Source organism: Hydra vulgaris, chromosome 05, assembly GCF_038396675.1.
Source record: "Hydra vulgaris chromosome 05, alternate assembly HydraT2T_AEP".
Taxonomy (NCBI): Eukaryota; Metazoa; Cnidaria; class Hydrozoa; order Anthoathecata; family Hydridae; genus Hydra; species Hydra vulgaris.
In genome coordinates, this window is record NC_088924.1 from 10573711 (window position 1) to 10597892 (window position 24182).

At 28.7% G+C, this 24182-nt stretch overlaps 1 protein-coding gene across 1 annotated transcript; it reads left to right on the forward strand.

The window, feature by feature from the left end:
- The first annotated feature begins 19593 nt into the window (after nucleotides 1-19593).
- Nucleotides 19594-23929, forward strand: LOC136079958 (uncharacterized). The gene is made up of 4 exons (XM_065796616.1): nucleotides 19594-19772; nucleotides 19857-19906; nucleotides 21023-21116; nucleotides 23394-23929. Exons 1-4 carry the CDS (start codon nucleotides 19645-19647, stop codon nucleotides 23704-23706), a joined length of 585 nt encoding a protein of 194 aa, XP_065652688.1. The 5' UTR covers nucleotides 19594-19644; the 3' UTR covers nucleotides 23707-23929.
- The last annotated feature ends 253 nt before the right edge of the window (nucleotides 23930-24182 follow it).

Consider the following 24182-nt stretch of genomic DNA (forward strand, 5'->3'; position numbering starts at 1 on the left):
ATTTTTATTTATTTATTTTTAACGATTTCTTTGCATGTATTTTTCTTATTGATATATTTGTAAATATTGTGTTAAATATTGTAATAAAGAACAAAACAAAAACAAAAAAACTGCTCCCAATTTTTTTCTAACTAATGAGGGTTAATAGTACATGGTTCAACATAAGATTAGTTTGTATCTTTTAAACTGTGACTACACAAGCACTGTAAAAATAGGCTTTATTTACCAAAAAATCATGATTTTTGAAACTTAAGGTGGCTTGTGTAGTCACAAAAATAAAGTTAGAGCTCTAAAACTTTACAGATCTCATTTTCTCGCATATACGCAGCAGAAAAACTGCTAGTTAAGATCAAGGCATAACGGTATAACGATCAACAATAAAAATATTTGATCCTAAAGATTCAATGTTGTTGATGGAAAAAATCACTCACAACCTGAAAAAGATGTTAAATTGAACGCCAACAGTAGCATTTCAGTTCTGATAATATATACTTCTCATAAACTTCTCATATACGTCACATATACCTCTACTTTGGTGAAACCCGTTAATAATTTGCAATAATAAGCTTTCCAACAGTTCATCAATTATTTTGTTATCAAAGCAAAACATTAGGTTATTAGAGGCTTACTACAAAATGGCCTGTGCAAGTCATGATTTAGCAACTTTTTAACTTTTTTAACTTTTTTTTTGTTTTTTTTTTGCTTGCTGGCTTTTCAGCAATAGAGCAGACTTCAAAATTTATTTACAGAAGTCTCCAAAATTGAGAATGGCAAATTGTCAAAATTCTCTGAAAAACCGATGAGACTTTTTCTAATAAAGTCTTCCGTATTTAACGACAAAATGGTTTTGACTGAGTTTTTGGCCTCAGATCGAACACTAAAAAAAAAGCAGGAGGTTTTCAAAAACTATTGTAAATTGGGTATTTTTTTTAAGCAAACAAATATTGGCTTTCCGTGGACATCAAAAATTTTGCGGCAAGGGATCCAGCAAGTAAGATTATTTTCCAATGAATCTTCATGCACAATATGACGTATTAGAACAGCATGTCAATCAAAGTAACCGCAACGTCTCTTATCTTATCATAAGACATTCAGAATGTCTAAAGCAGAATGTTAGTAAGCTGCAAACGCAAGCTTATTGTATCACAATACTTACAAAAGAGTTCTATAGACATGGTTCTTGCTTCGAGTTATATCGAAATTTTTGAATCTGAACTTAAAAATATGAGAAAAGCCTATGAAACCAGGAACTGGAAAAAAACCCCACAATCTTGCTTTAAAATTCATCATAATAATAGCTAATTAACAACGCTTCGGGGAGGATTTGAACCCGTTGAAAGAACACTGGTGAATGCCACTAGTAGCCAAAGAAATGCATCTAGGAGTAAAACAAACCATTTTATAAATCTCCTATAAGCTCTACGCATGCGGAAGAGGTGCACATGGTAATTTTTTTGCTTTTAAAGCAATTTTTTAGAACTATTTTACTAAAAAAAATAGAGTAATCAAGTAATAAGAATAGAAAGGATTGATGTGGAATAGATAAGTATAAAATGGTCAGTTTGGTAAAGATCCTTATTTTACGGGGTCGGACAGCTATGATATATATAAGGAAATAATATAGAAAAGGTCAGTGGGGAATAGACTTGCAAAGATCCGTATTTTTATGGGTCCTGTCAGCTAATTTAAAATGAAACATACAATAATTTGTAGACAATTAAATAAACTTTTAATAGTTAAATTTAATATAATAATAATAAAATATACTATTTTATTATTATTATATGGAAATATTTAATATAAATAGTTAAAAGGAAATTACATTATTATGAAATTTCCTTTTAACTATATTTAAGTCCAATTTAACAAGCAAGTCGCATTGGATTTCATTTTTTAACATTTGAAAAAATAATATCAGTGTTTGTCACACAGAAACCGTTTGTACTGTGTAACATTGAAATTATTTTGAACGTTAATCGATCGAACGTTAATTTACTTTATCAAAAAGAATACTTTTTTATATGTTATCTGTTGACCAGCCTCGCACTCATTCTTCATCTATTAGGCTGCAGCAGATGTATTTTTAATACATTGTTTTCAGTTTAGGATGTTGAATGCTAGACCTTCTTGACTCAACGCATGGGTTTTGCTTATGTCTCTGTTTTTATGACTAAGCAACTCATTCTATTATCTCCTAATGAGAGTACAGCTCTAAAACTCAGTTTTATGGTTCTGAGACCGGCTGGTAGTCAGGTTTCCTGAACTCTGTGGTAGCTCTCAGAGAGGCTGATTCCATTAACAGCTGAAAAATATCAAAGTGTTAATAGTGCCATGTTGCTAATGGATGGTGTCCCTGTTTGTACTTTTAATGTGGATTGCGGAGGACACATTTAGAGCCCTTTGCTACGGCTAAGGGTTTATTAATAGTAAGGAGGCAATTGCTTGGGCTATTAAACAGTGTTCTGAGTACTATCTATGCTTTGAGTCAAGTTCTTCAACAAATTTAAAAATGAATAAAGTACCAAAAACTATAAAACACAAAAAACCATCATCATCACCAAGTTCTCTAAACTAATATTCGTGGTCTTTGAAGTAACTTATCTTCTCTTGAGTTTTATCTCTTGCAAAGTTCACCAGACCTACTTGCTCTTTGTGAGATTAATTTGAGTTCAGCTGTCTCATCCTGCGATCTTAGTGTTGATGTTTATCTTCGTTTAATTCGTAAAGACTCCAATAGTCACATGCTTGGCCTGGGCATTTACATTCGTAAGAATTCACCCATTTGTCGTGAAACTAGGTTTGAATCCACAGACTATTCTTTCAATTGCTTTTGTTTAGCAATCATTTACCTTCTCTACTCGACTTATGTCTTGTTTGTGATCCTAGTCAGTGCTCAGTTTCTCCACATTCACAGTTTGATCTCTCTAAAACTAATATCTCATTCTTCTTCATCACCTGAATTTCCCTATTATCGTACCTCTTACAACGACCACAAAGTTGACTGGGACTCTTACCGTGATTTTCTTCGTGATGGCCCTTGGGTAGAAATCTTTCGTCTTTCTGTCGATAAATGTGCTTCTTACATAACTTTTTGGATTCAGGCTGGCATGGAATCTTTTTTTCCCTCTCGACGAATCGCGTTTTTATGCTAAAAAATCGCCTGAAAAAATTTAATGTAAGTAAGTAAGAGGGGGATGGTAAATATTTTGCATCAACACTAAACTTTAAGACGCTTTTTAATTATCAAAAAGATATTTTTCTCTAAAAATTAGCTTTTGAATGGAGCTTGCTTTTTATTAAGATTATCAACGAAGTTTTAAGCAGGCTAAAACCAAAAGTTATGGAAAAGACTTTTCTTTTTTGACATAGAGCAGGCCAAAAAACAAAAATTTTGAAAATTGCACGTCTGCAAAAAAATATGAGCTTTTACACATAAGAATATAAACAATTGAAAAAAAAAACAACGCTTCTTTGAGTGCTGCCGAATTTGATTTGATTATTTTCGTTTTTAACCTAAAATATGTCATAATTAGGATTTTGTAAAAAAGTCCAAAAAGATTCGGTAAGAAATTTGTTCCATATGTTTATTTTTATATATATATATTTTGAACTTAAAGTAAATGCAATTTTGATTTGCATTATTTTAAGAAAGATTTTTCCAGTTTTTCAAAAGAAAAGTTTTCCAAAATGAATTAAAGAATAATTTAAAAATATGATGACGGCATGATAGCCAGAGAGGAGTTTTCATTAGATTTTGAATCTCAGAATCTCAAGTGAAAATGAATTTTTACAAACTATGTATCCTTCCTATTCAAGTAGTTTCAACACTACCCTGCCTATTCATCTAGTTTCAACTTTTGAGAGCTGCAAACTAGACAATATCTTATCCTGAATCAGTTGGAAAATGAATATAAATTATCCATTGGTTGTTATAACAAGTAAATCTTAAAATTGTTTTTTTATTTATTCATACTTTCACTGTTGCATAAGAAATGCAATTGTTAAAATAGTTTGAACTTATATTATTAATGTATATGGCTAATATAAACCACTTCCAATGCGGTATTGGTATAATGATAGAGGGCTCCCTGCAAGCAAAATGTTCCGAGTTCCAAACCATTACATGCTTGGTTGTACCGCACTCAACTTAATTCTCAAGGAAGCGATCTTGTTTGTTAAGGTTCGTTTCCAAGTGAAAGCGTTACGAGAGGGTTATTATCACAGTTTAAAAAAAAGTAGGGTAAGGTTCAAAATTTCTACCGGCACCTAAATTGTATTTTTATTGTACCTAGTTATTTTTACAACCAAAAAATATCTTTTGACTAAAATTTTATCTATGTTGAACTAATAAACCAATTATTTTTTTGTGAGAGGAAACTAGATTCTGGCAACAGAATCTAGTTTCCTCACACATTTCCCTATCAAACACCAACTTTTAAAATTTTGAATGTTTCAACTTTTTTAGAACGTTATCCTCAAATTATAAATTACAATAATGTCTCATTGTATCTACTTTCTATTTTTTCTTCATTTTCGCCTTTATTCTTAGAGGGTACAATATCGGCAACCTTACCCTAGTTTTCTTGACTATAGTGGCCTCCTCAGTCTTGGGGAGAAAAATTCATTAAATAAAATATAAAATATATAAAGGTATTAAAATGGAAAACGTATTGATTTTTAAAAGAAATGGAAAAATTAAATAATTATTTGAACAATAACTACATTATTAGATAAGTTAATCCATAAAAACTTTGTGTTTTTTTTTAAGCAGTGCTCGAAAAGGGATAAAAACATAAAAATTTAGTATTTTCAAAATACCACTTTATTATTGCTTTATATATTTATACTTTAAAAGGTCATCCGGTCCTGTCTTACTTGGAGTGCTGGTTTTAAGTATTTAGTAACGGCTATTATTTGATGAAAAAACAACGGAAAAACAATTCAAGATTACAGTACAGTAAAAAACAAAATACAGTAAACAACCCGCAGAAAAGTAGTATTCCAGTTCTCTAGTGTAAACAGGATACAAAAATATAAAAATTTTTAATACGTAAAAGTTTAAAAATAATTAATACGTAAGAATTAAACCTTAAAAAGTGTGAAAAAAAAAATTACCTCCTCCACCCCACCCCCAATCTAATGATTATTCTCCCAATCTGCGCTAGCTCGAATCTTCACATAACCCTAGAATTACAACTACCCAATCAATAAATTTTTATCATTGAATCTTCTCTCCCAGCTATTTAACTCTTCTCTACAATTATATATAAGTAAGAGTATATTTTATTAAAAACAATTTGCTAAAAAATAAGTATAACATTTAGTCTTACTCAGTATATAGGGAAAAAATAAAAGCTTTTTGATCATATTCTAATAGTGATATTATGTTGTCTTAGGTCTAAACAAACAAAAATTGTCTATAAAAAGTTAAATAAAGTCATGCAGCGTCAAGCGCATGTGATTCAAAGATTGGGGAATTTTCGAAAAAATAACGTTTAGTTAAATGTGTATATTTTGTTAAGAAACAATTATAGAACAATAGAAAATGAAGAAGTAAAACAAGGAATGCATAAACAATAAACATATTACTAAAATTTGGTATTCATATACATTAATATAGTGTAAAATAAAATCAAACTGATTATGTTTTGACCGCAAAATCTTGTTTACCGTTAAATCGGGACATAAGTTTTCTGGATGCAAGTTTCGCTCGTATTAAACCTTCTCTTGATTTTTATAGCATAAGGACATAGATGCTTTCGTCTCTATTTTTGCAGAGCATTTGACTGCCTGAGTTTGACATGGTAGCTTTAAGTAAACTAAGTTTAAGCCGCCCTGAGACCCAATAACCTCGCTTATTTCCTGATTAGTGATGTGTCGAAGAATTGGTGGATCGAAATAATTTTGTTGCCTATTAATGAGCTCAAAATATTTTCATAGTTTATTATTGATAATTTTTCACAATTTTCTAATGATTTAGGTAATTTTCTAATGATTTAGCTAATAGGACCAGCATGTGAGGATGGGCCAGTGGTAACACCGTCTAAATTGATAAATAGATACCTCAAAGGCAACTCGTTTAAATGTAGCATGCAAGTAATCCACTGTAAGGGTCGTTGAAGCTTTTTTTCGAAGGTTTTAATCACGCCGTTGAATTTTGCTGTTTTAGTGACTGTACCATCGCGACCATTAGCTATCAAATCATCTAGATTAATTTTTTGTGACGAGAGAAACCCATTAATAGATGTTTCAATACTTTTGGCAGTACCTCGAACTATCGTAGCATAACCAATATAAACTAAATCTGGTTCATTAACTACAGGTATATGCTTTCTTTACAACATTTAGCGTCTTGTCTTTTCGTCTATCAAAGTATAAAGTAGGTAAATGAAGCTGCGTTTGTTTTTTATAACTAATTATGTTCTTTTTGCTTTTCCTGCCGTATTTTTGATTTATCGACCACTTTAATATCCGAAGATATATCGTACAATACTGAAAAAACAATCGCAGCGGCTAATCTGCCAGAAATACCGTAACAGTCGCAGGTTTTTGACAACGTAGGCAAACTTTTAACTGTATTTTTTGTTATTTTCTTTATTTGTGATGTAGAAGGTAAGTTTAGCCTCTCAGGCAAAGAAATATTGCCTTCAGACTCATTTAAAGATAATACCAACTCCTGCTGTTCAGTATTACATTTCTCTTGAATCTTGTGAATGTGTAAACTAGATTTGTTCGTCTTAGAGGCTCTTGTTACCTTTTTTTGTAATTTAGTTGGAAGAATACGATCTATTCCACCAATTTGCCAATACAAATGAACAAATGTCGAATAGTACTTTGCTATGCTGTATTAAATCAGTTTTTTGATCAGCAGATAATCTTTTTAAAGATTTGATGAGGTTTTTGCACTTTAAATGGTAAGCCTTTAATAGCTAAATTACTCTTGTATATAAAACCGTAGGAAAGGACAATTTTCTCCAAACATCTTCTAATTTTTGAGACACAAGCTCAACAATATCTAAAAATTATGGTTTGTTTAATGTAATTCTGCTCATTTTAAGTTGTAATCTATTCCATTAGTCATATTTCATGACATATTCGTAGGTAGGCAATACATTGTGCTTAATATCTTGTACACTCCCGAATATAGGGCACTGATAACTTTGTCTTCTAATTTCCATAATAATTTATTAGTTAGTGTAGAGGATATTATGTAACGAATGTAAACGCTCACACAACTGTATTCTTATAACATTTTTGTCGCACTAAAACCAAACTAATCAATTACGCTATAAGACGACGCAATACGTACGCAACCACTTCTAAGTACCCTCTGTAAACAAGGTGGACTCAATAACTATATATCCCTTAACAGTAACACAATAATATGCGTTTAGTTCACAAAGTAAATTTGTTAAATGGTTACGCTGTAGTGGCTTCAAACCACTTTTTTATACGTTTATATCAAACTTCGGAATCTATGCGCGGGCTGTTACACTAAAAAAACAGCACTTTTTGTATGGTAAAGTTTCATATGCATTCTTATCATTATCTTAATAAAATCTTTAGATTTCTTGTTGTAAAATATTAATTTTAAATCTAAGCTGGTGGTATTCATGTAAAACATAATTAAAACTATCATAAAAATAAAAATAAAATAAAAAAACGCGTATTGCGACATGCATGTACGTGCATGTTTACGCGTTTTTCAAGCATATGCCTTGCGTTTGTTTGTTTACATGAAGAACAATATTTGGAAATAACAATAAAAATAATAAAAAGGATAGCGAAATTTTGATATATTGTACTTCAATAAAGAATTACCTTTGCTTATAGTGAGGATAATCTTTTTATTATACTATAATAGCCGTGCAACTGTCTCATAAAAAGGTTGAAAATCAAATGAGCTTTATCTTAAACAAGGAGTAAGACAGGGTTCAATTCTATCACCTTTATTATATTTATACCCAGGACCTTTTCGAAACCATTAAAAATGAAAGTAATATAGTTACGTATATATGTGGTAACTTCACTGGTGTGGTAGCATATGCTGATGATATTATACTATTATGCTCAACTTTATCTGGTCTGGAAAAATTAATAAAAACTTGTAATGTATACTGCAATACAAGTTGCATAAAACCAAACCCTGATAAAACAGAATTCCTCCTGAGAGGTAAAAGACAGTTACAACTCTGCACAATATCTCTCGATGGTAATCGAATAAATTTACACAATAAACTCAAACACTTGGGGTTTACATGGGATACAGAGCACTCTACATTTGCCTCATTTTGATCGGGTAAACATTGCTAAAAAAATATTTAATTTTCATGCAGCTGCCCAAACTCTTGTTCAATCTGGAATCCGTTTTGCTCATCTAAAATCACACAATTATATCAAACCTTGGTAGTACCAACATTAACTTACAGTATGGAACTTTGTAAAACCAATGACGTAACTATGCAAAACCTAGACAAAATTGAAAGAAGCGCATTAAAATCGCTTTTTAACCTTGCAAAACATTACAAAAATTATTTACACTTGTTATTTAAAATTCAAGGCCTATTAAAATGCATTCACCAAAATAAACTGAACTTATTTATTCGTCTTTTGAATATCAAATCTCAATTCAATAATATCATTCGTCGTGATGGTGGGGGATAAAATCCCGAAAGATATTGAGAAAACATTGAAGGTTCTAGGTTAAGAACTTTTGCTCTTATTTTAAGAACTTCATTCTTATTTTCAGAACTTGATTCTTGTTTTAAGAACCTGATTCTTATTTAAAGAATTTGATTCTTGTTTTAAGAACCTGATTCTTATTTTAAGAACTTGATTCTTATTTTAAGAACCTGATTCTTGTTTTAAGAACCTGATTCTTATTTTAAGAACCTGATTCTTGTTTTAAGAACCTGATTCTTGTTTTAAGAACCTGATTCTTATTTTAGAAACTTGACTCTTATTTTAAGAACTTCATTCTTATTTAAGGATATTTCAATAAAAATATTATTTCTAATTTTATAATACCATAATAATATTATAAAATTATAAATGTGGGAATTATAAATGCAGAGGTGTGGTACCTCCCTCCATTTCCTCCATCAATAACTTATTCGTTCATTTAGTCGACGAATTTGATCATTTTTGACAAGTCAGTCGGCAAATGCAGATCTTTCAGACAAGTTAGTCGGTAAATTTAGACAGTCAGTCAGCAAGTGTCGATAAGGCAGTCGGCAAATCTAAAAAACGAGGACCTTATTTTTTTTTTTTTCAGTCCGCAAAAGTTGTAATGGCACCCCACCACCACCACCACCACCAAGTGACACCTATTCGCCCCGACCCGAATATATATATATATATATATATATATATATATATATATATATATATATATATATATATATATATATATATATTTATTTATAACTATTAATATAATTTTAACCAATACAATGAAAAATGTATGTCAAACAAAATCTCAACTTCAAAAAAAGTTTTTTTTATATATTTCTTTAAAGGTTTGTAAGAAATTAGTACAAAATATATTTAACACTAGAGGTCTTTCAATGTTTCATCAGTAGTGTTAGTTTAAGTGCTGTTATGTACAAATTTATTTATTTTTTCTTACGAAAGTATTTTTTAATCAACTAATGTATTGCTGCTATTAGTTACCATTGTCTAATATTTTTTAAAACAGGAAGTGTTAGTTAAAAGTATCATGCTTTTGTTTATGCAAATGACTTTCATAAGATAATAAATTTTTATCACTTTTAAGTTCCAGAAATACAAAAAGCTGGAAAAATGGTTCCATTATTTTTTTATTTATACGTTGGCAATCATATATATGATTGTCAAACCTGTCTGTTGAATGGCCAGTTCTGCAACTTGAAATATGACCATTAGTGCGATTTCTCAAATTGTTTGTTTTTCCAGTATACATTGATTGACCATTACAAGACAAACATTTTAGATAATAAATGACATTCTTGCTGCTACAAGTAATGTGACTTTTAATGTTCCAAATAGTACCGTTGGATGTTACGAAATTATTTACCTCTTGTAGGTAAAATAAACAAATTTTGCAACGACTATCGTTACATTTAAAAATTCCTATCTTTTTGTTATTAGATGTTGTGGAAATAAATTTAGCGGAAGTAAGTTGTCTCAGTAAATTTGGTGGTTGTTTGTATGCTATTACATGATTTATGTTAAAAACATAAATCTAACATAAATCCTGTAATAGCTTTGTGATTTTTTTTTATATTTATATGTATATTCAATCTTAACGAATCTTTATTATATAATCACGAAAATGTATACTATGGAACAAAATAAATTAAAAAAAAAAAAAAATGGTCAAAAAGCGGCCAAAACTTAAAATTTTGTAAAGTAATAAACGTTTTTATTAAATTATTGTTCCAATTCAAAAACAAACTTAAAAAGTAGGTAATTAAAAACTTTTCAAGTTGTAGACCCCTCCCCTTACCGCCTCTTCCTACCCCCTACTACCTTAAATTGGTGGTTGTTTGTAAGCTATTACAGGATTTATGTTAAAAACATAAATCTAACATAAATCCTGTAATAGCTTACAAACAGCCACCAAATTTACTGAGACAACTTACTTCCGCTAAATTTAATTCCACAACATCTAATAACAAAAAGATAGGAATTTTTAAATGTAACGATAGTCGTTGCAAAATTTGTTTATTTTACCTACAAGAGGTAAATAATTTCGTAACATCCAACGGTACTATTTGGAACATTAAAAGTCACATTACTTGTAGCAGCAAGAATGTCATTTATTATCTAAAATGTTTGTCTTGTAATGGTCAATCAATGTATACTGGAAAAACAAACAATTTGAGAAATCGCACTAATGGTCATATTTCAAGTTGCAGAACTGGCCATTCAACAGACAGGTTTGACAATCATATATATGATTGCCAACGTATAAATAAAAAAATAATGGAACCATTTTTCCAGCTTTTTGTATTTCTGGAACTTAAAAGTGATAAAAATTTATTATCTTATGAAAGTCATTTGCATAAACAAAAGCATGATACTTTTAACTAACACTTCCTGTTTTAAAAAATATTAGACAATGGTAACTAATAGCAGCAATACATTAGTTGATTAAAAAATACTTTCGTAAGAAAAAATAAATAAATTTGTACATAACAGCACTTAAACTAACACTACTGATGAAACATTGAAAGACCTCTAGTGTTAAATATATTTTGTACTAATTTCTTACAAACCTTTAAAGAAATATATAAAAAAAACTTTTTTTGAAGTTGAGATTTTGTTTGACATACATTTTTCATTGTATTGGTTAAAATTATATTAATAGTTATAAATATATATATATATATATATATATATATATATATATATATATATATATATATATCAAAGGCCCTTCCTTTTAACAGGTATACCTAAAAAATGTAATTAAATTTTGAATGGGACCCCTAAATTCAAAGAAATTAAAGTCACTAAATTTCCCCTCCTGTTCCCCTCCTCCACTATCTGGTAGACCCTGCGTTCATGATTTTATGTAATCAAATAGTCTAATCCGTTTGATCGCCATTTAGACTAAAATACCAACCAGAAGGAGTCATATACTACAAGAACTCTTTAGAATTCGCATTAAATAAGTGCGATTTTCATATCTGCGAATCTGTATAAATCTAATCTAGTATAAATGTGAATCTTTTGTGAGAGCGAAGTAGTTGCAAAATAATATAAGTGTTAAGTGCAAGCATAAGTGCTAAATGAAGTGAAATTCATTGTGCGGCAATGGCCTACAAAAATTCCATGATTAGTCGTTAGGCAGTATATTCATTTTTGTTTTATTTATAAAAAAGTGCCCAGCTTTGGAGCTTTTCAAACCAAATTGCACTTAAGCATGTTTGCACTTATGCTTGCACTTAACACTTATATTATTTTGCAACTACTTCGCCCTTACAAAAGATTCACATTTATACTAGATTAGATTTATACAGATTCGCAGATATGAAAATCGCACTTATAACTGTTATCTTACACTTTAATACAATTATAATGTAACATTTTAACGTAAAAATTTTGTAAATATTTTAGTTTTTCTAAACGTATATATATATATATATATATATATATATATATATATATATATATATATATATTATATTTATATATATATATATATATATATATATATATATATATATATATATATATATATATATATATATATATATATATATATATGTATGACAATGTAAAGCGGTTCTTGATGATAAGACCTTTTGGTCTTCTGCAAGCTTCCCGCGTTCTTCTTACAGTTTATATTACAGAAGTTTGTTTATTATTTATGTTTGTGATTTTTTTTTATATTTATATGTATATTCAATCTTAACGAATCTTTATTATATAATCACTAAAATGTATACTATGGAACAAAATAAATTAAAAAAAAAAAAAAATGGTCAAAAAGCGGCCAAAACTTAAAATTTTGTAAAGTAATAAACGTTTTTATTAAATTATTGTTCCAATTCAAAAACAAACTTAAAAAGTGGGTAATTAAAAACTTTTCAAGTTGTAGACCCCTCCCCTTACCGCCTCTTCCTACCCCCTACTACCTTAAATTGCCAAAAGATCCAAATGCTCAGCAACTAAAAATCCATGTTCCAGAACCTTATAAAGTGTAGGTGGCATAATGTACCAAAGATAGGTTTCCACTATCAGCTCTGAAGTTTTATAACAGTATGCTTTAAAAGCATCCAAGTTCAGGTGGAATCCACTGCAAACGAAATTCAATATGTTTCTTAGTTTTAAAATGATGTCCAAACTAACTCCTGTTATTTCAGAGAAAGATTCTGCCTCTAGAAATGCCCTTCTTGTAGTGTTTCCTGTATAAGTATTTCCAAATCCCTGCTTAGGAGTATCAACCACAAAGCTTAACACCTATCTCAACTTTCTTTTGATTTCTTTTTTTTGAGATTTTACAGTTAATTTATCTTCTGGAGATCGGGACTGGTATATTTTAATATCTATTTTATATCTCAAGTGTAGAATGAATTCAAAAATTCGTATCCAACAGTGCAGTATGGATAATCCAAAAGCTATAGCTTACTTATTGCAGCTTTTTCTCTAATTATATCCAGCTTGTTCATTTCACTAGGCTTGGCAGAACAAACATTGCAAGATTGAGTTGAGCTTGTATCTGTTATAGCATTCACTGCCTTGCCGTCCAACATGGTCATCTCAATTTTTTTTTTTTTTTTTTGCTTTCTGGTTAGAGAAGGGGATTCAAGTTCAAAATCTTGAAGAATTTCTGTTTGCTTCCTAACATCTAATTCTTCAGCTCTTGTTGACTCTTTTGTTTCTGTTTGGTACTGCATGTGAAGAGGCATGCAAAAGTGGGGGCTTGAAGGCATTGGGTTTGACCATACAGTGATGGCCCCTATTTCCAGTTTCAACGGAACAATTGCAGTTTGGAACAAGGATTTTTCATTTTCAAGTCCTGTTGAAAGATATGTGTTATCAAACCTTTGATTATATAATCTCTTAGTGTTCAGTTTTTATGACCCTGCAATGTTTACAGTCTCCTCAAATTGAGGGCGGTTAAAATATTTTTTATGGTCATAGTTTTTGAAGAATAAGAGATTATTGCAGGAAATTTGAAATTTGTTAATGAATATAAATTTAGAAAAAAATAGTAAAGAAAATATTTTATAAACTCGTTGCTCCCACGTTAAGGACTGGGTGGGCCCAAAAATTAGGGTTTTTTTGTTCCCAAGCTCCAATCACCCCATTTCTTTGCAAAAAATTCTTTTTTGATATAAGCATAAACATACAAAAGTTTGGAGTTTGCATAATGCCTGTAAGTGTCAAAACTTAAACATTTAAAAATCTAGTGTACACCACTGACTTTGAGATGAGGCTTCATCCATTCCAGCTTTCATATAGAATTTTCCAGTTGTTTCCGATCCATCTAGACACTCTATTAGATATGTTTATAATTCTTGATAATATGTGGTTCACCATTGACTGAACATAACATTTGGCAGATATTTCTAAAATTTCCAAATTTTCTGGATAACATCTGGATAACATTTAGATTTTGCATCAAATATTAATTTGACTGAAGGGTATATCTCTGCATTCTGTTTCAGTGAAGAGTTTGTAATAACTTGATAATATGAATCCTGAGATCGCAAATTATCTTTAATGCAAGCGCCTCTTCTGCTTTCATCATTATTGGATTCGTTTTTGTATTTTCAATAATTTTCCTGGCGAGAGCTGGATTTTTAACAGAATGTTTAATAACTTTTGATAAGTCGGTCTTTGCTGGGCTTGATTTAGCCCTCAACGCAGCAGCACAGGCAAGTTTTTCGGTACAATGGTCACCAATCAAACTAAAAAAATATTCTATATTTATAGAAAAATGTACTCATTTAAATAAAATTAGCAACCAAAAACGTATCATATAGATTTTAATATACCTGGATACCTTTCTCCTTTTAGTTCTCTCCGAACTATCAGTCTATGGTGTAGCTGGTCTTCCTGGTCTTGATGTGGGAGGAACAGGTCTTGGGTACAGTTCAAACGCCAGCCATTCTTTTTCGCGTTCCTCAAGTCGAGAGAAGGTTCTTCCGTGCTTTTCATATTTGATCTTGAGCTTGGCAAGAAATGTTTTAATCTTCCCTTTTAAATTTTCAAAGTTATGAACATTCATATTAATCTTCACTTCTTCCTCAACTACAGAGCACAAGTTTGCATTATTAATTCCAACTTCCTTGATTTTATACAAAACATCAATCCTCCTCATGCGTAGTTTTTCACATAGACACAATAATGTTATGAATAAAATTTTTCTTTTTTTAACTCAACGAGAACTTGTCTCTTACAAATTCTAATCATGATTTATATTAAACTACATACCGCCAAAATTACTATTAAAACCCACATAAACATGCTTAAATATAAACAAATTAGCAATTACACACAAAACCGTACAAACACATTAACAACAATTATCCACTTTAGTTATAAACCACTACACGTCATGTAACATTTAACATAATATAATCACATCATGTTCACAACATCTGTATTCAAAACTCAAGAAATACGGATGAAACACATTTCCAGGCATGATGTGAACTCCCAAATTTTTTATTTTAATACTATTGTCAAATGAGGATGTGTTACAAAATATCACGGTTATTGGAGCTTGGGAACATGAAGAACCCAAATTGCGAGAAGGAAGGGGGGGGGGTATAAATATTTTACACAGATTTTTATTTTTTATACTTATGCCCATAAATCCATTTTAGGCAATTTGGGCAGCTGATTTTTTTTTTAGTTATCCATGATACTATCCCCTAGGATAAAAAAGTCATTTCAGGGTGGAACTCTGCGGAACTTTTGAGATATATTATTTTCAAAAACAATATTTATCGGAAAATTTATATTTTCACCTAATATTTTAATTACTCATTTGGCAAAAGCTATATTCAATATTTTAAGCTTTTTACTTTTGAAAAAGATAAAAGAATGCCTAAATAAAGCTTTATGATAAAAAAAAATAAAAAAATCATCTAAATGAGTAAAAAAAATAAAAATTAGAAAAGTGTAAAAAGTTCGCGAACTTTAGCGAACTTTTTTTACCTTCGACTAGGTAGGAAAAAAGCTTCTCTGACTAGGATAGTAGACATGAGAGAACCAAAAAATATATATTTTTTTATCATTTGATATTTTTTCTAATAAGTTGTAAAAAAAATTAATGAAAATGACGTATTAAAAAAAATTTCACTTATGGCCACTTTTTGAGCTTTTCGCTTCATAGTGCGCCGTGATGGGACTTATTGGAATACACTATGGACATGGATTATGACGCCCATATCATGACGGCATACACAATTTACTTTATATTTTACACTTACATTATATTTTATTTAAAGATAAAAGCTCAACAGAAACTTGTTTGAGTCAGACGAGTAGCCTATTGGAGTATTGTCGCTACAAGCATTACCAATAATTGGACATTCCAAAGAACAACAAGTTTTATTTCAACGATGAGAGTTTTTTACATGTATAAATACTTTTTGAATAATCTTATTTTATATCATCCTAATTTCAAAATGTTTCATTTTTTTCATAGAAAAAATGCTCTTGAAATATTGTTTTACAGTTATTGTAACAAAGAATATTTAATATTTAATATAGTTTTAATATTATTGAAACAAGAAAATAGAATCTTATTTTAAGCAAAAATGTCCTTGAAATAAGAAAAAAATTTTATTGATAAAAATAAATCTTTTAACAAGAAAAAAAATCTTTATTTGAGCAAAAAATATTCTTGAAACAAGAAAAAAAATTCTTATTTTAGGAATATAAATACTTGAAACAAGAAAAAAAATTCTTATTTTAAGAATATAAATACTTGAAACAAGAAAAAAAATTCTTATTTTAGGAATATAAATACTTGAAACAAGAAAAAAAAAATGCTTATTCTGAACAAAAATATTCTTAAAATCAGAAAAAAAATTCTTGTTTTAAGAATAAAAATTCTTGAAACAAGAAAAAATATTCTTACGTGGCGGTAAAAGTCTTTTTTTTGTTGTTTTAAGACTTTTTTTGCTTAAAACAAGAATCGTGGATTTTGCTATGTGGAATGATAAATACTCATTGGATTGGTGAAACGTAAAAGAACAGATAAACATTTTCAAACAAACTCTAGAAGAAAACATTCCAAAATGATTTCTGTTCTTCCTTTCAAACTTTAAACAATTTGTTACTTTTACCATGTAAAAATATTTACTGTAGGTTGTTAAGGTGGCTCATATTGAAAAAAAAAATTTTTTTGATAAAATAAATTGCAACGGTTCATATATATTTTCTTGTATTTTTGATGATATATGAAACTTCATATATCATCAAAAAAAATTTCATAAAAAAAAACTGTAAATAAGTTATATTTAAGGCAGCTTTCAACAAAATCAAGGGTAAAAAGGGCAAGTTCGAAAAAATTCAAAACAATGTTTCTTGATTCATTTTGGTTTAAACTCAAAAACTTTTTGGTTATAGCTTCATTACATTATCATTCATTTCTACTAAAAGAATGAAAAAACAATCAAAATATCAAAAACGGGACACAATATTTAAAAAAATCACAAATTTATACATAAGAAAAAATAGTTGTTGTTTTATAAAAATTGATATCACTATCCTTAGTTGTAAGTATTTAACCGAACAAATTAAAAAATGGAACAGATGCAATGGAAGTTTTGTGTTATAGTTTTTTCAATTAATTCAAAATGAAGTTCGACAGAACTTAGAGATGAGCTACATAAACACTTTCATTACAAAAAATGACTTTATAGTAAAAAGGACATTGTTTTATGCAGCTATTAGAAAAATTGAATTATTGAAAAATTTATGTTGTTTTTTGGCCTGCCCTAATACACACACACACACACACACACACACACACACACACACACACACACACACACACACACACACACACACACACACATATATATATATATATTTGACAAGCCATTTACAGACGTATCTACAAGTACAGACTTAAGATTGAAATGAAATTTCGCATTCTTCTACACAAGAGCAATGCAGTTTGTAGTGATAAAAAGTTTTTTTGTTAGAGCTTATGTTTCTTTCTCTTCTCTGCCTCATAAACTTTTTTCTGCTTTTCTGTTTTAAGAGAAAACAGTTTTGAAGGGATATTAAATAATAACTAACAATAAGTTTGATTACGTAGAATTTTTATAAAGAAATACAAAATGAATGTGAGATATAATTACAGTTTTAACTTAAAAAAGCATGCAATGTTTTCACATCGTGGCATGAAGTTAAGACACATTAGGGGTCGTTCATAAAGTACGAACGTTTATTTTTTACCGTTCCCCCCTCTTCCCCCACCCTCCTCCTTTCCTCCCTCTCGCATTTTGTTATACGCTTTTTTGAGTACCCTCTACCTCCCTAAAAGTACCTACGCTTTTAACCCACCAACCCAACACTTAATGGCAAACTAAGAGTAGATGAAAAAGAAATGTCTCAATTAAAAACAACTGAACTGAATCAAAATTTTTGCCATTTTAAAATTAAGATCATGTTCTTTTATCTGAAACTATTATATATTAATAATATATATTTTAAAATGCTAACAAATAGGTTTTTAAAGAATTTAATAAAAAAAATTTTAATAAATTTAAAAAAAAATAGTTTGTTAATATAAGTTTTATATTCTAGAATAAGTTGGTGCATATGTAACTTTCAATTTTAAATTGTTACTTCTTTTGTAGAATTCAAAAACTCTTTATCATTTTGTTCAACACGTAATAAAAAAAATATCGGCGGTATAACAAAAAAAAAAAAAAAAAATGCTAATTGCTATCAATTGCAAAAAGTTGCTCTCAATTGTGAACAATTTTTTTTCTTAACATCTTAACAACTATTTGTCAAAACGTTTATAACTACAAAAAACGATTTAATGTTTCTGGAAATAAATAAATATACAATTATTTTCTTTAATAAAAAAGAACCTTAAAATTTCTGGAAAATGATGATGGTATGCGCTGAAAGATATGAAATTGATGAATGTATTTAAAATAATTATTTATTAGCATTTAATTTTCATGTACAATAGAAATAAGAATATCTCTCCTGCAAGCTTTAATGACAAGATTGAAATAAACAAAAATGAAAACTCATATTCGCTCTAAGATGAAAATCATCTAAGAGCGAATATGATGAACACATATAAACTTTTACGGATAAGTAATAAATATGCAGAATATAGCACTTCATATCGAGGACCAAAAGTATGAAATACCTTTCCATACTTTTGGTGCTCGAAAAAAAAGGATTCAAGGGTGCGGTAAATTCGTAATTTTCAATTCGTTCGCACAAGTTTATATCAAAAAAAGAAACTTTTAAAACTTAAGGAACTGAATAATTGTTGTTAAACCTGTTCTTTTTTATTTTTACTTTTTGTTTGTTATATAAAAATCTTATCTGCGCACAACGCAACGAAATCTGTGCACAACGCAGGGCCGACGACACTGGGGTGCACTTCTCACCCCACTTTTTTTCTAAAAGACTTTTTTTTTTTTTTTTTAAAAAAAAGAAAATTCTAGATATAGAAGACTTTAAAGACTTTTTTTAAAAATTTACTATTGTCCCCACACCCAACATTGCAATTTTTTACAAAACGTGTATTATAACATACTAGGATATTCTTTTGAAATTTTGATAATAGAATATTGCAATAACGTATAGCTATCCTCATTTTCTTTGAGCCCCTTGTCTGTTTTAATTAATTTTGTTATTGTTATACTTTTATATTATGAAGTGATAAAAGTCTTATTCTAAGTTAAAACAGAAAGAAAAAAAAAAAAAAAAAAATTTAATTGCAATTCTTGTTATTTTAATTTTACATATATTCTAATCATTACTAAAATTAAATTGTCTTTTTCTTATAAACATTTTATCAAGTTATAATGTAACGGATGTCGTTAAACCAAGTCGTTGTTTAAGATTTTAATTAATGAACAAGACTCTTTTGACATATATCATATTTTCAAAAATAAAACAATCAGTGTAATATTGTTACTAAAAAAAAATACATAAATGGATTACAACTCTACACATACTTTAGAGGACGGTTTCGTTTTTATATCTCTTGATAATGCGTATTGCAATAATAATGGGTGGTATTACGAAATAGAAATCCAAAATCTCACCCGAAGCATTTGCAGGTTTTTTATTGTTATTTATGTTACATTCTTTTTACTTATTTTGTATCTATGTTATAAAAACGAAACAAGACACTTATTTTCTAGGTGTCAACCATCATACTATGGAGAAAAATGCGACCAAAAAGACGAATCAAGTAAGAGCTGTAATTCTTTTATTTCTTGGATAAGTAAACACAAAAAATACACAGGCCAAGAAACCCTCATAATATAAGAAAAAAACTTATAAACTATTTTTAATCTTTAAAGAGAACAAGTTCTGTTGCGGAAAAATGATAAATAATTACAATGTATTTAAATATATCGCAATCACAATAACGCAATTAGAATTAGTTGGGTCTAAGACACAATCAATTTAAAAGGCCCTAAGGCCAATGCACGTAAAAACATTTATTGGCCAATAACTCGTACAAAATTAATAACATTTGTTTGTAAAATAATAGTAATAGTTTATAGATGGAGTGTTCAGTGTGAGAAAATCCTACCATACAGATGCTATAACTATGGCTTACCATATAGATGCTGTTATTATAAGGACTTCATGGGGCACCTAAATAAAAATTAAAAAAAATTGTCAGCGGCGTACTCAGAAATTTTAAAAAAGAGAGTGGTGGCCAAACAAAATATTAACGTGAAAATTAATATTAAGAACGGCAACAATAATGATATATATAGTATAAATAATAATAATAATAATAATAATAATAATAATAATAATAATAATAATAATAATAATAATAATAGCTTTAATGTTAAGAATAATAAAAAGAACAATAATGTGGTCATGAACTTTAATTAATGAACAAGATTTTTATTACGAGAATGAATAGCAGTGTTATATCCTTACTTCGTTTTTTAATTAGAAAACTTATTCTTATTCTAAACTACTCTTGCCTGTTAGGTTATAAAAAAAGTCTAACTGAAAGAAAAAAAAGTTTTATTAAAGCTTATGATATAATCTTTTTGGAGTACACTATCGTATACATCTCTTGCATAAATGTTTTAGTATAATACATATACATAAAGAATAATAAAAATATTAAATTTATTGTAATAAGTAATAGTATCTATATTTAAATTCTATTCTAAGCCATTATGTAAAGGTAACTTATTTAAAAATAAGTTTCATTTTTTAGCATTTAAAGATTACAAAATCATCATTATCAAAATCATCATTATCATTATTAAACATAAGAGTTACCATCTTTTTCAATTTATTAAACATAAGAATTGCCATCTCTTTTTTAATTTAGATTTGATTATTGTGGTGTATGGGCTATTAGGTGTTAATGGATTACTACTGCTTCTAATATTAACAGTTTTTACTCGAGCGTATTTTAAATGGCGGTAAGGATTTTTTTTTCGTCATGTAATCCATCTGTAAGTGTACTGACAGTAAAAATACACTATAAACCGAAATGGTACCAAAGAGCATTACCCTTTGGGACCATTAATCTAGATTAGCTAGCGACTACATAGCTGTACAGTAATTTTTAGGCAATATTTTTTCCGACATTTTTATTTTATTTTTACCTTTAAAAATATTAGTATTTTTTAGTGTTGGTTCCATAAGATTGATGATAATAGTTAAACTTTAAACATTCTGATTTTGTTAAGCCATGTTGATTGTTACATATCGTGGCTTTGTAACTGACTGCAATATACAATGACAAATCAATTGATTGATTTTTGATTTTGAATTTGTTGATTTTAAATAAACAATCAATCATAGTATGTCTTAGCATAGGATGATTTAGCCGAATTTTGGTCAACATTCAGAATTTTAACTTTTTATTTGTGATGGGAGTTTTTTTAATAGATTGAACTTTTTTTTTCTGCAAGAATATGAAAAAAAAAGTTTTACAAAGTATTTTTTTTTTAAAAACTTAATATTGTAAGAAGCTATTTGACCAGACTTTTTTTTAAAAAAGTCGGTCGCTATTATATTTCAGTTTAAAAACAAAAATTTGAAAGTTCTATTTTATTGGAGGATTAATAAAAGGAGCAAACCAATTTATATAGGAAAAATAAATAAAGAAGGATACATCTATTACTCAATATTGGAACAGGTAAGTTTAATATTGTCTTGAAATAGATTCACATTGAATATATTTATATAATTAAATAAACTGGACTAACTTGTCACAAAAATATTTTGAATGCAAAATTGAAACTAATATTCAGTGTTGATAAATGGCGTAAATCTTTTCACCTACACTTTTCTTCCGACCCAGTTTGCAGGTGCTTCACAATAAATTTTTAGCCGCAAAATATTCTGGCTTTAGCGTCCAGTGGCTTCCACCTTTCTATTGGCGGCCACAGCCAGAGTTTATTTTGGATGCAAAGTGTTTTGGATACTGACGCCAATTGGTAGGCTCTTGTGGCTAGCTTCAGAAGAATCTTTAAACGCAAAATATTTTGGAGGCCACATCCATTGACTTCTGTCTTCCAGCTGGCTGCGGCCGCCAAATTGAATGCGGAAGTTTTGCCTCCCGCCGGCGAAAATATTAAAAAATATTTTCACGTTAGTTAACGAGCAATTTAAATATTAATTTACAGCAAATATTAAAAATTTGACATGAAAGATGCGTTTTATACTATTTATTTCCAAACTTTTAACTATTTTAATTAAAATAATAATTTTGTCGGAGTGGTTGTTTTTCGAATAAATGCGAATAAAATTAAACAAAATTGAAAAAAAAACTGTTAAATAAATTATTAGTTTCATATTTAAAACGAATGTTAAAAATTGGAAATTTCTTTTCTATGCCTTAGACGAAAAAATCATTTTGAAAAAAAAAGAGTTTATAATAATTAAATTGTCAGTTTATGATCAAAATTTGATATTTTGTCGTTTATCTAACATGCTAAAACTTTCACTTTACGACCATAACATTAAATTCTTAACTTTGGATATTTTAAAAATAATTGAAAAATACAATTTCCTTTAATATTCATTATGAATTCATAAATTTATTTTTGAATTCAATTTTCCAATATTAAAAAACTTTTTCGAAAATTAAATTGATTTTTAAAAATACAATTTTTGAACGGTATTTTTTAGGCGGATACCAGTGGCTTACACGTCCCTATTGGCGTCGGTCACCAAAACATTTTGCCTCCAAAAATAAACTCTAGGTACGGACGCCAATTGAGAAGCAGAAGCGACTAGAGGCGAAAGCCAGAACATTTTGCTTCCAAAAATATTTTGGGAGGCCGCCCACGGCTTTTGCCTCCCTTTGCCGCCGGGTGGGATTTTCAACTCTGCTAACTTTAATTCAAATTTGTGATTTTTTTTAAATATTTAACTGAAATACTTGACATTGGTGTTGATGATGATAAACGCTATTTTTATGTATTCGATAATTTATAGCTATTATATTATTATTTGATAACTATTAACCGAAGTAATTGTAAAAGTATATAATGATTATAAATAAATGATTATAACTTTTTAAATTTTTGACCAACGGAGCGGACCTGTTTTTAACTAACGGAGTCGAGCAGTTTTTGTCAAAATTTTTTATTTAAAATTATTTTTATTTAGAGTTTTATTTTAAAAAGTTCACTAAATAATTTTGGTAAATAAATTTATCCAATATTATTTTTATCTTTTTTGTTTAGAAATGTGTGTCATTTAAGAAGCATTGCCGTTAAAAGAATAAGAAACGAAATACTTGCATGCAATGAACTCAAATCAAATATTAGAAGAAACCAAATTTCTTTTTTCCAACCACGCAATAATTTTAATATAAGAGATTATCGTAAAAACATAATTCAAAGAAAAAGAAGTTCAAGTGAAACCTTTAGCTTTAAAACTGATTTTACTTTTGAAGGTTATGTAAGAGGTAACTGTGGCGATAGAAATCATAAATTTGTTCAAAGAACTCGTTCTAAAAGCATTGAGCATAATCTAATGTTTAAAAAATTGTATTAGTTATCACTTTTCAGTCAAAAATTCTTACCCAGTGTAACGAGTGTATCTAAATAGCAAAATTGGCATGCAACCATTTGAAGTTTGTTTTCAGGTGTTTTAAGTTTTCAACTTAAAAAGAAAACTATAGTAGCAAATGGTAAAAACCAACAAATTACGAAATTACATTTTAATTTTCAATGCATGTTAATAAATGCAACAAAAAAGTGTCCACAGTTAGATTTTAATACGCATTTTTAAAAACTTTGCTATAAATGGTAAAAACATTATATTAATAAATTATAGAATCTTTGCTAACTTCAACTTATTAGGAAACCGTGTTTAAAATGAACAAATGAAGTAACTATAAAATTTTTTGTCAGTTAATATTTTAAAAGTAACAGCATTAGATCTCATCACATTACCAAATATAGTTTAGTAGATGTTCTCATTACTAATAATTAACTTGAATTGATAATGAGTCAATTTCAAAAAGTATA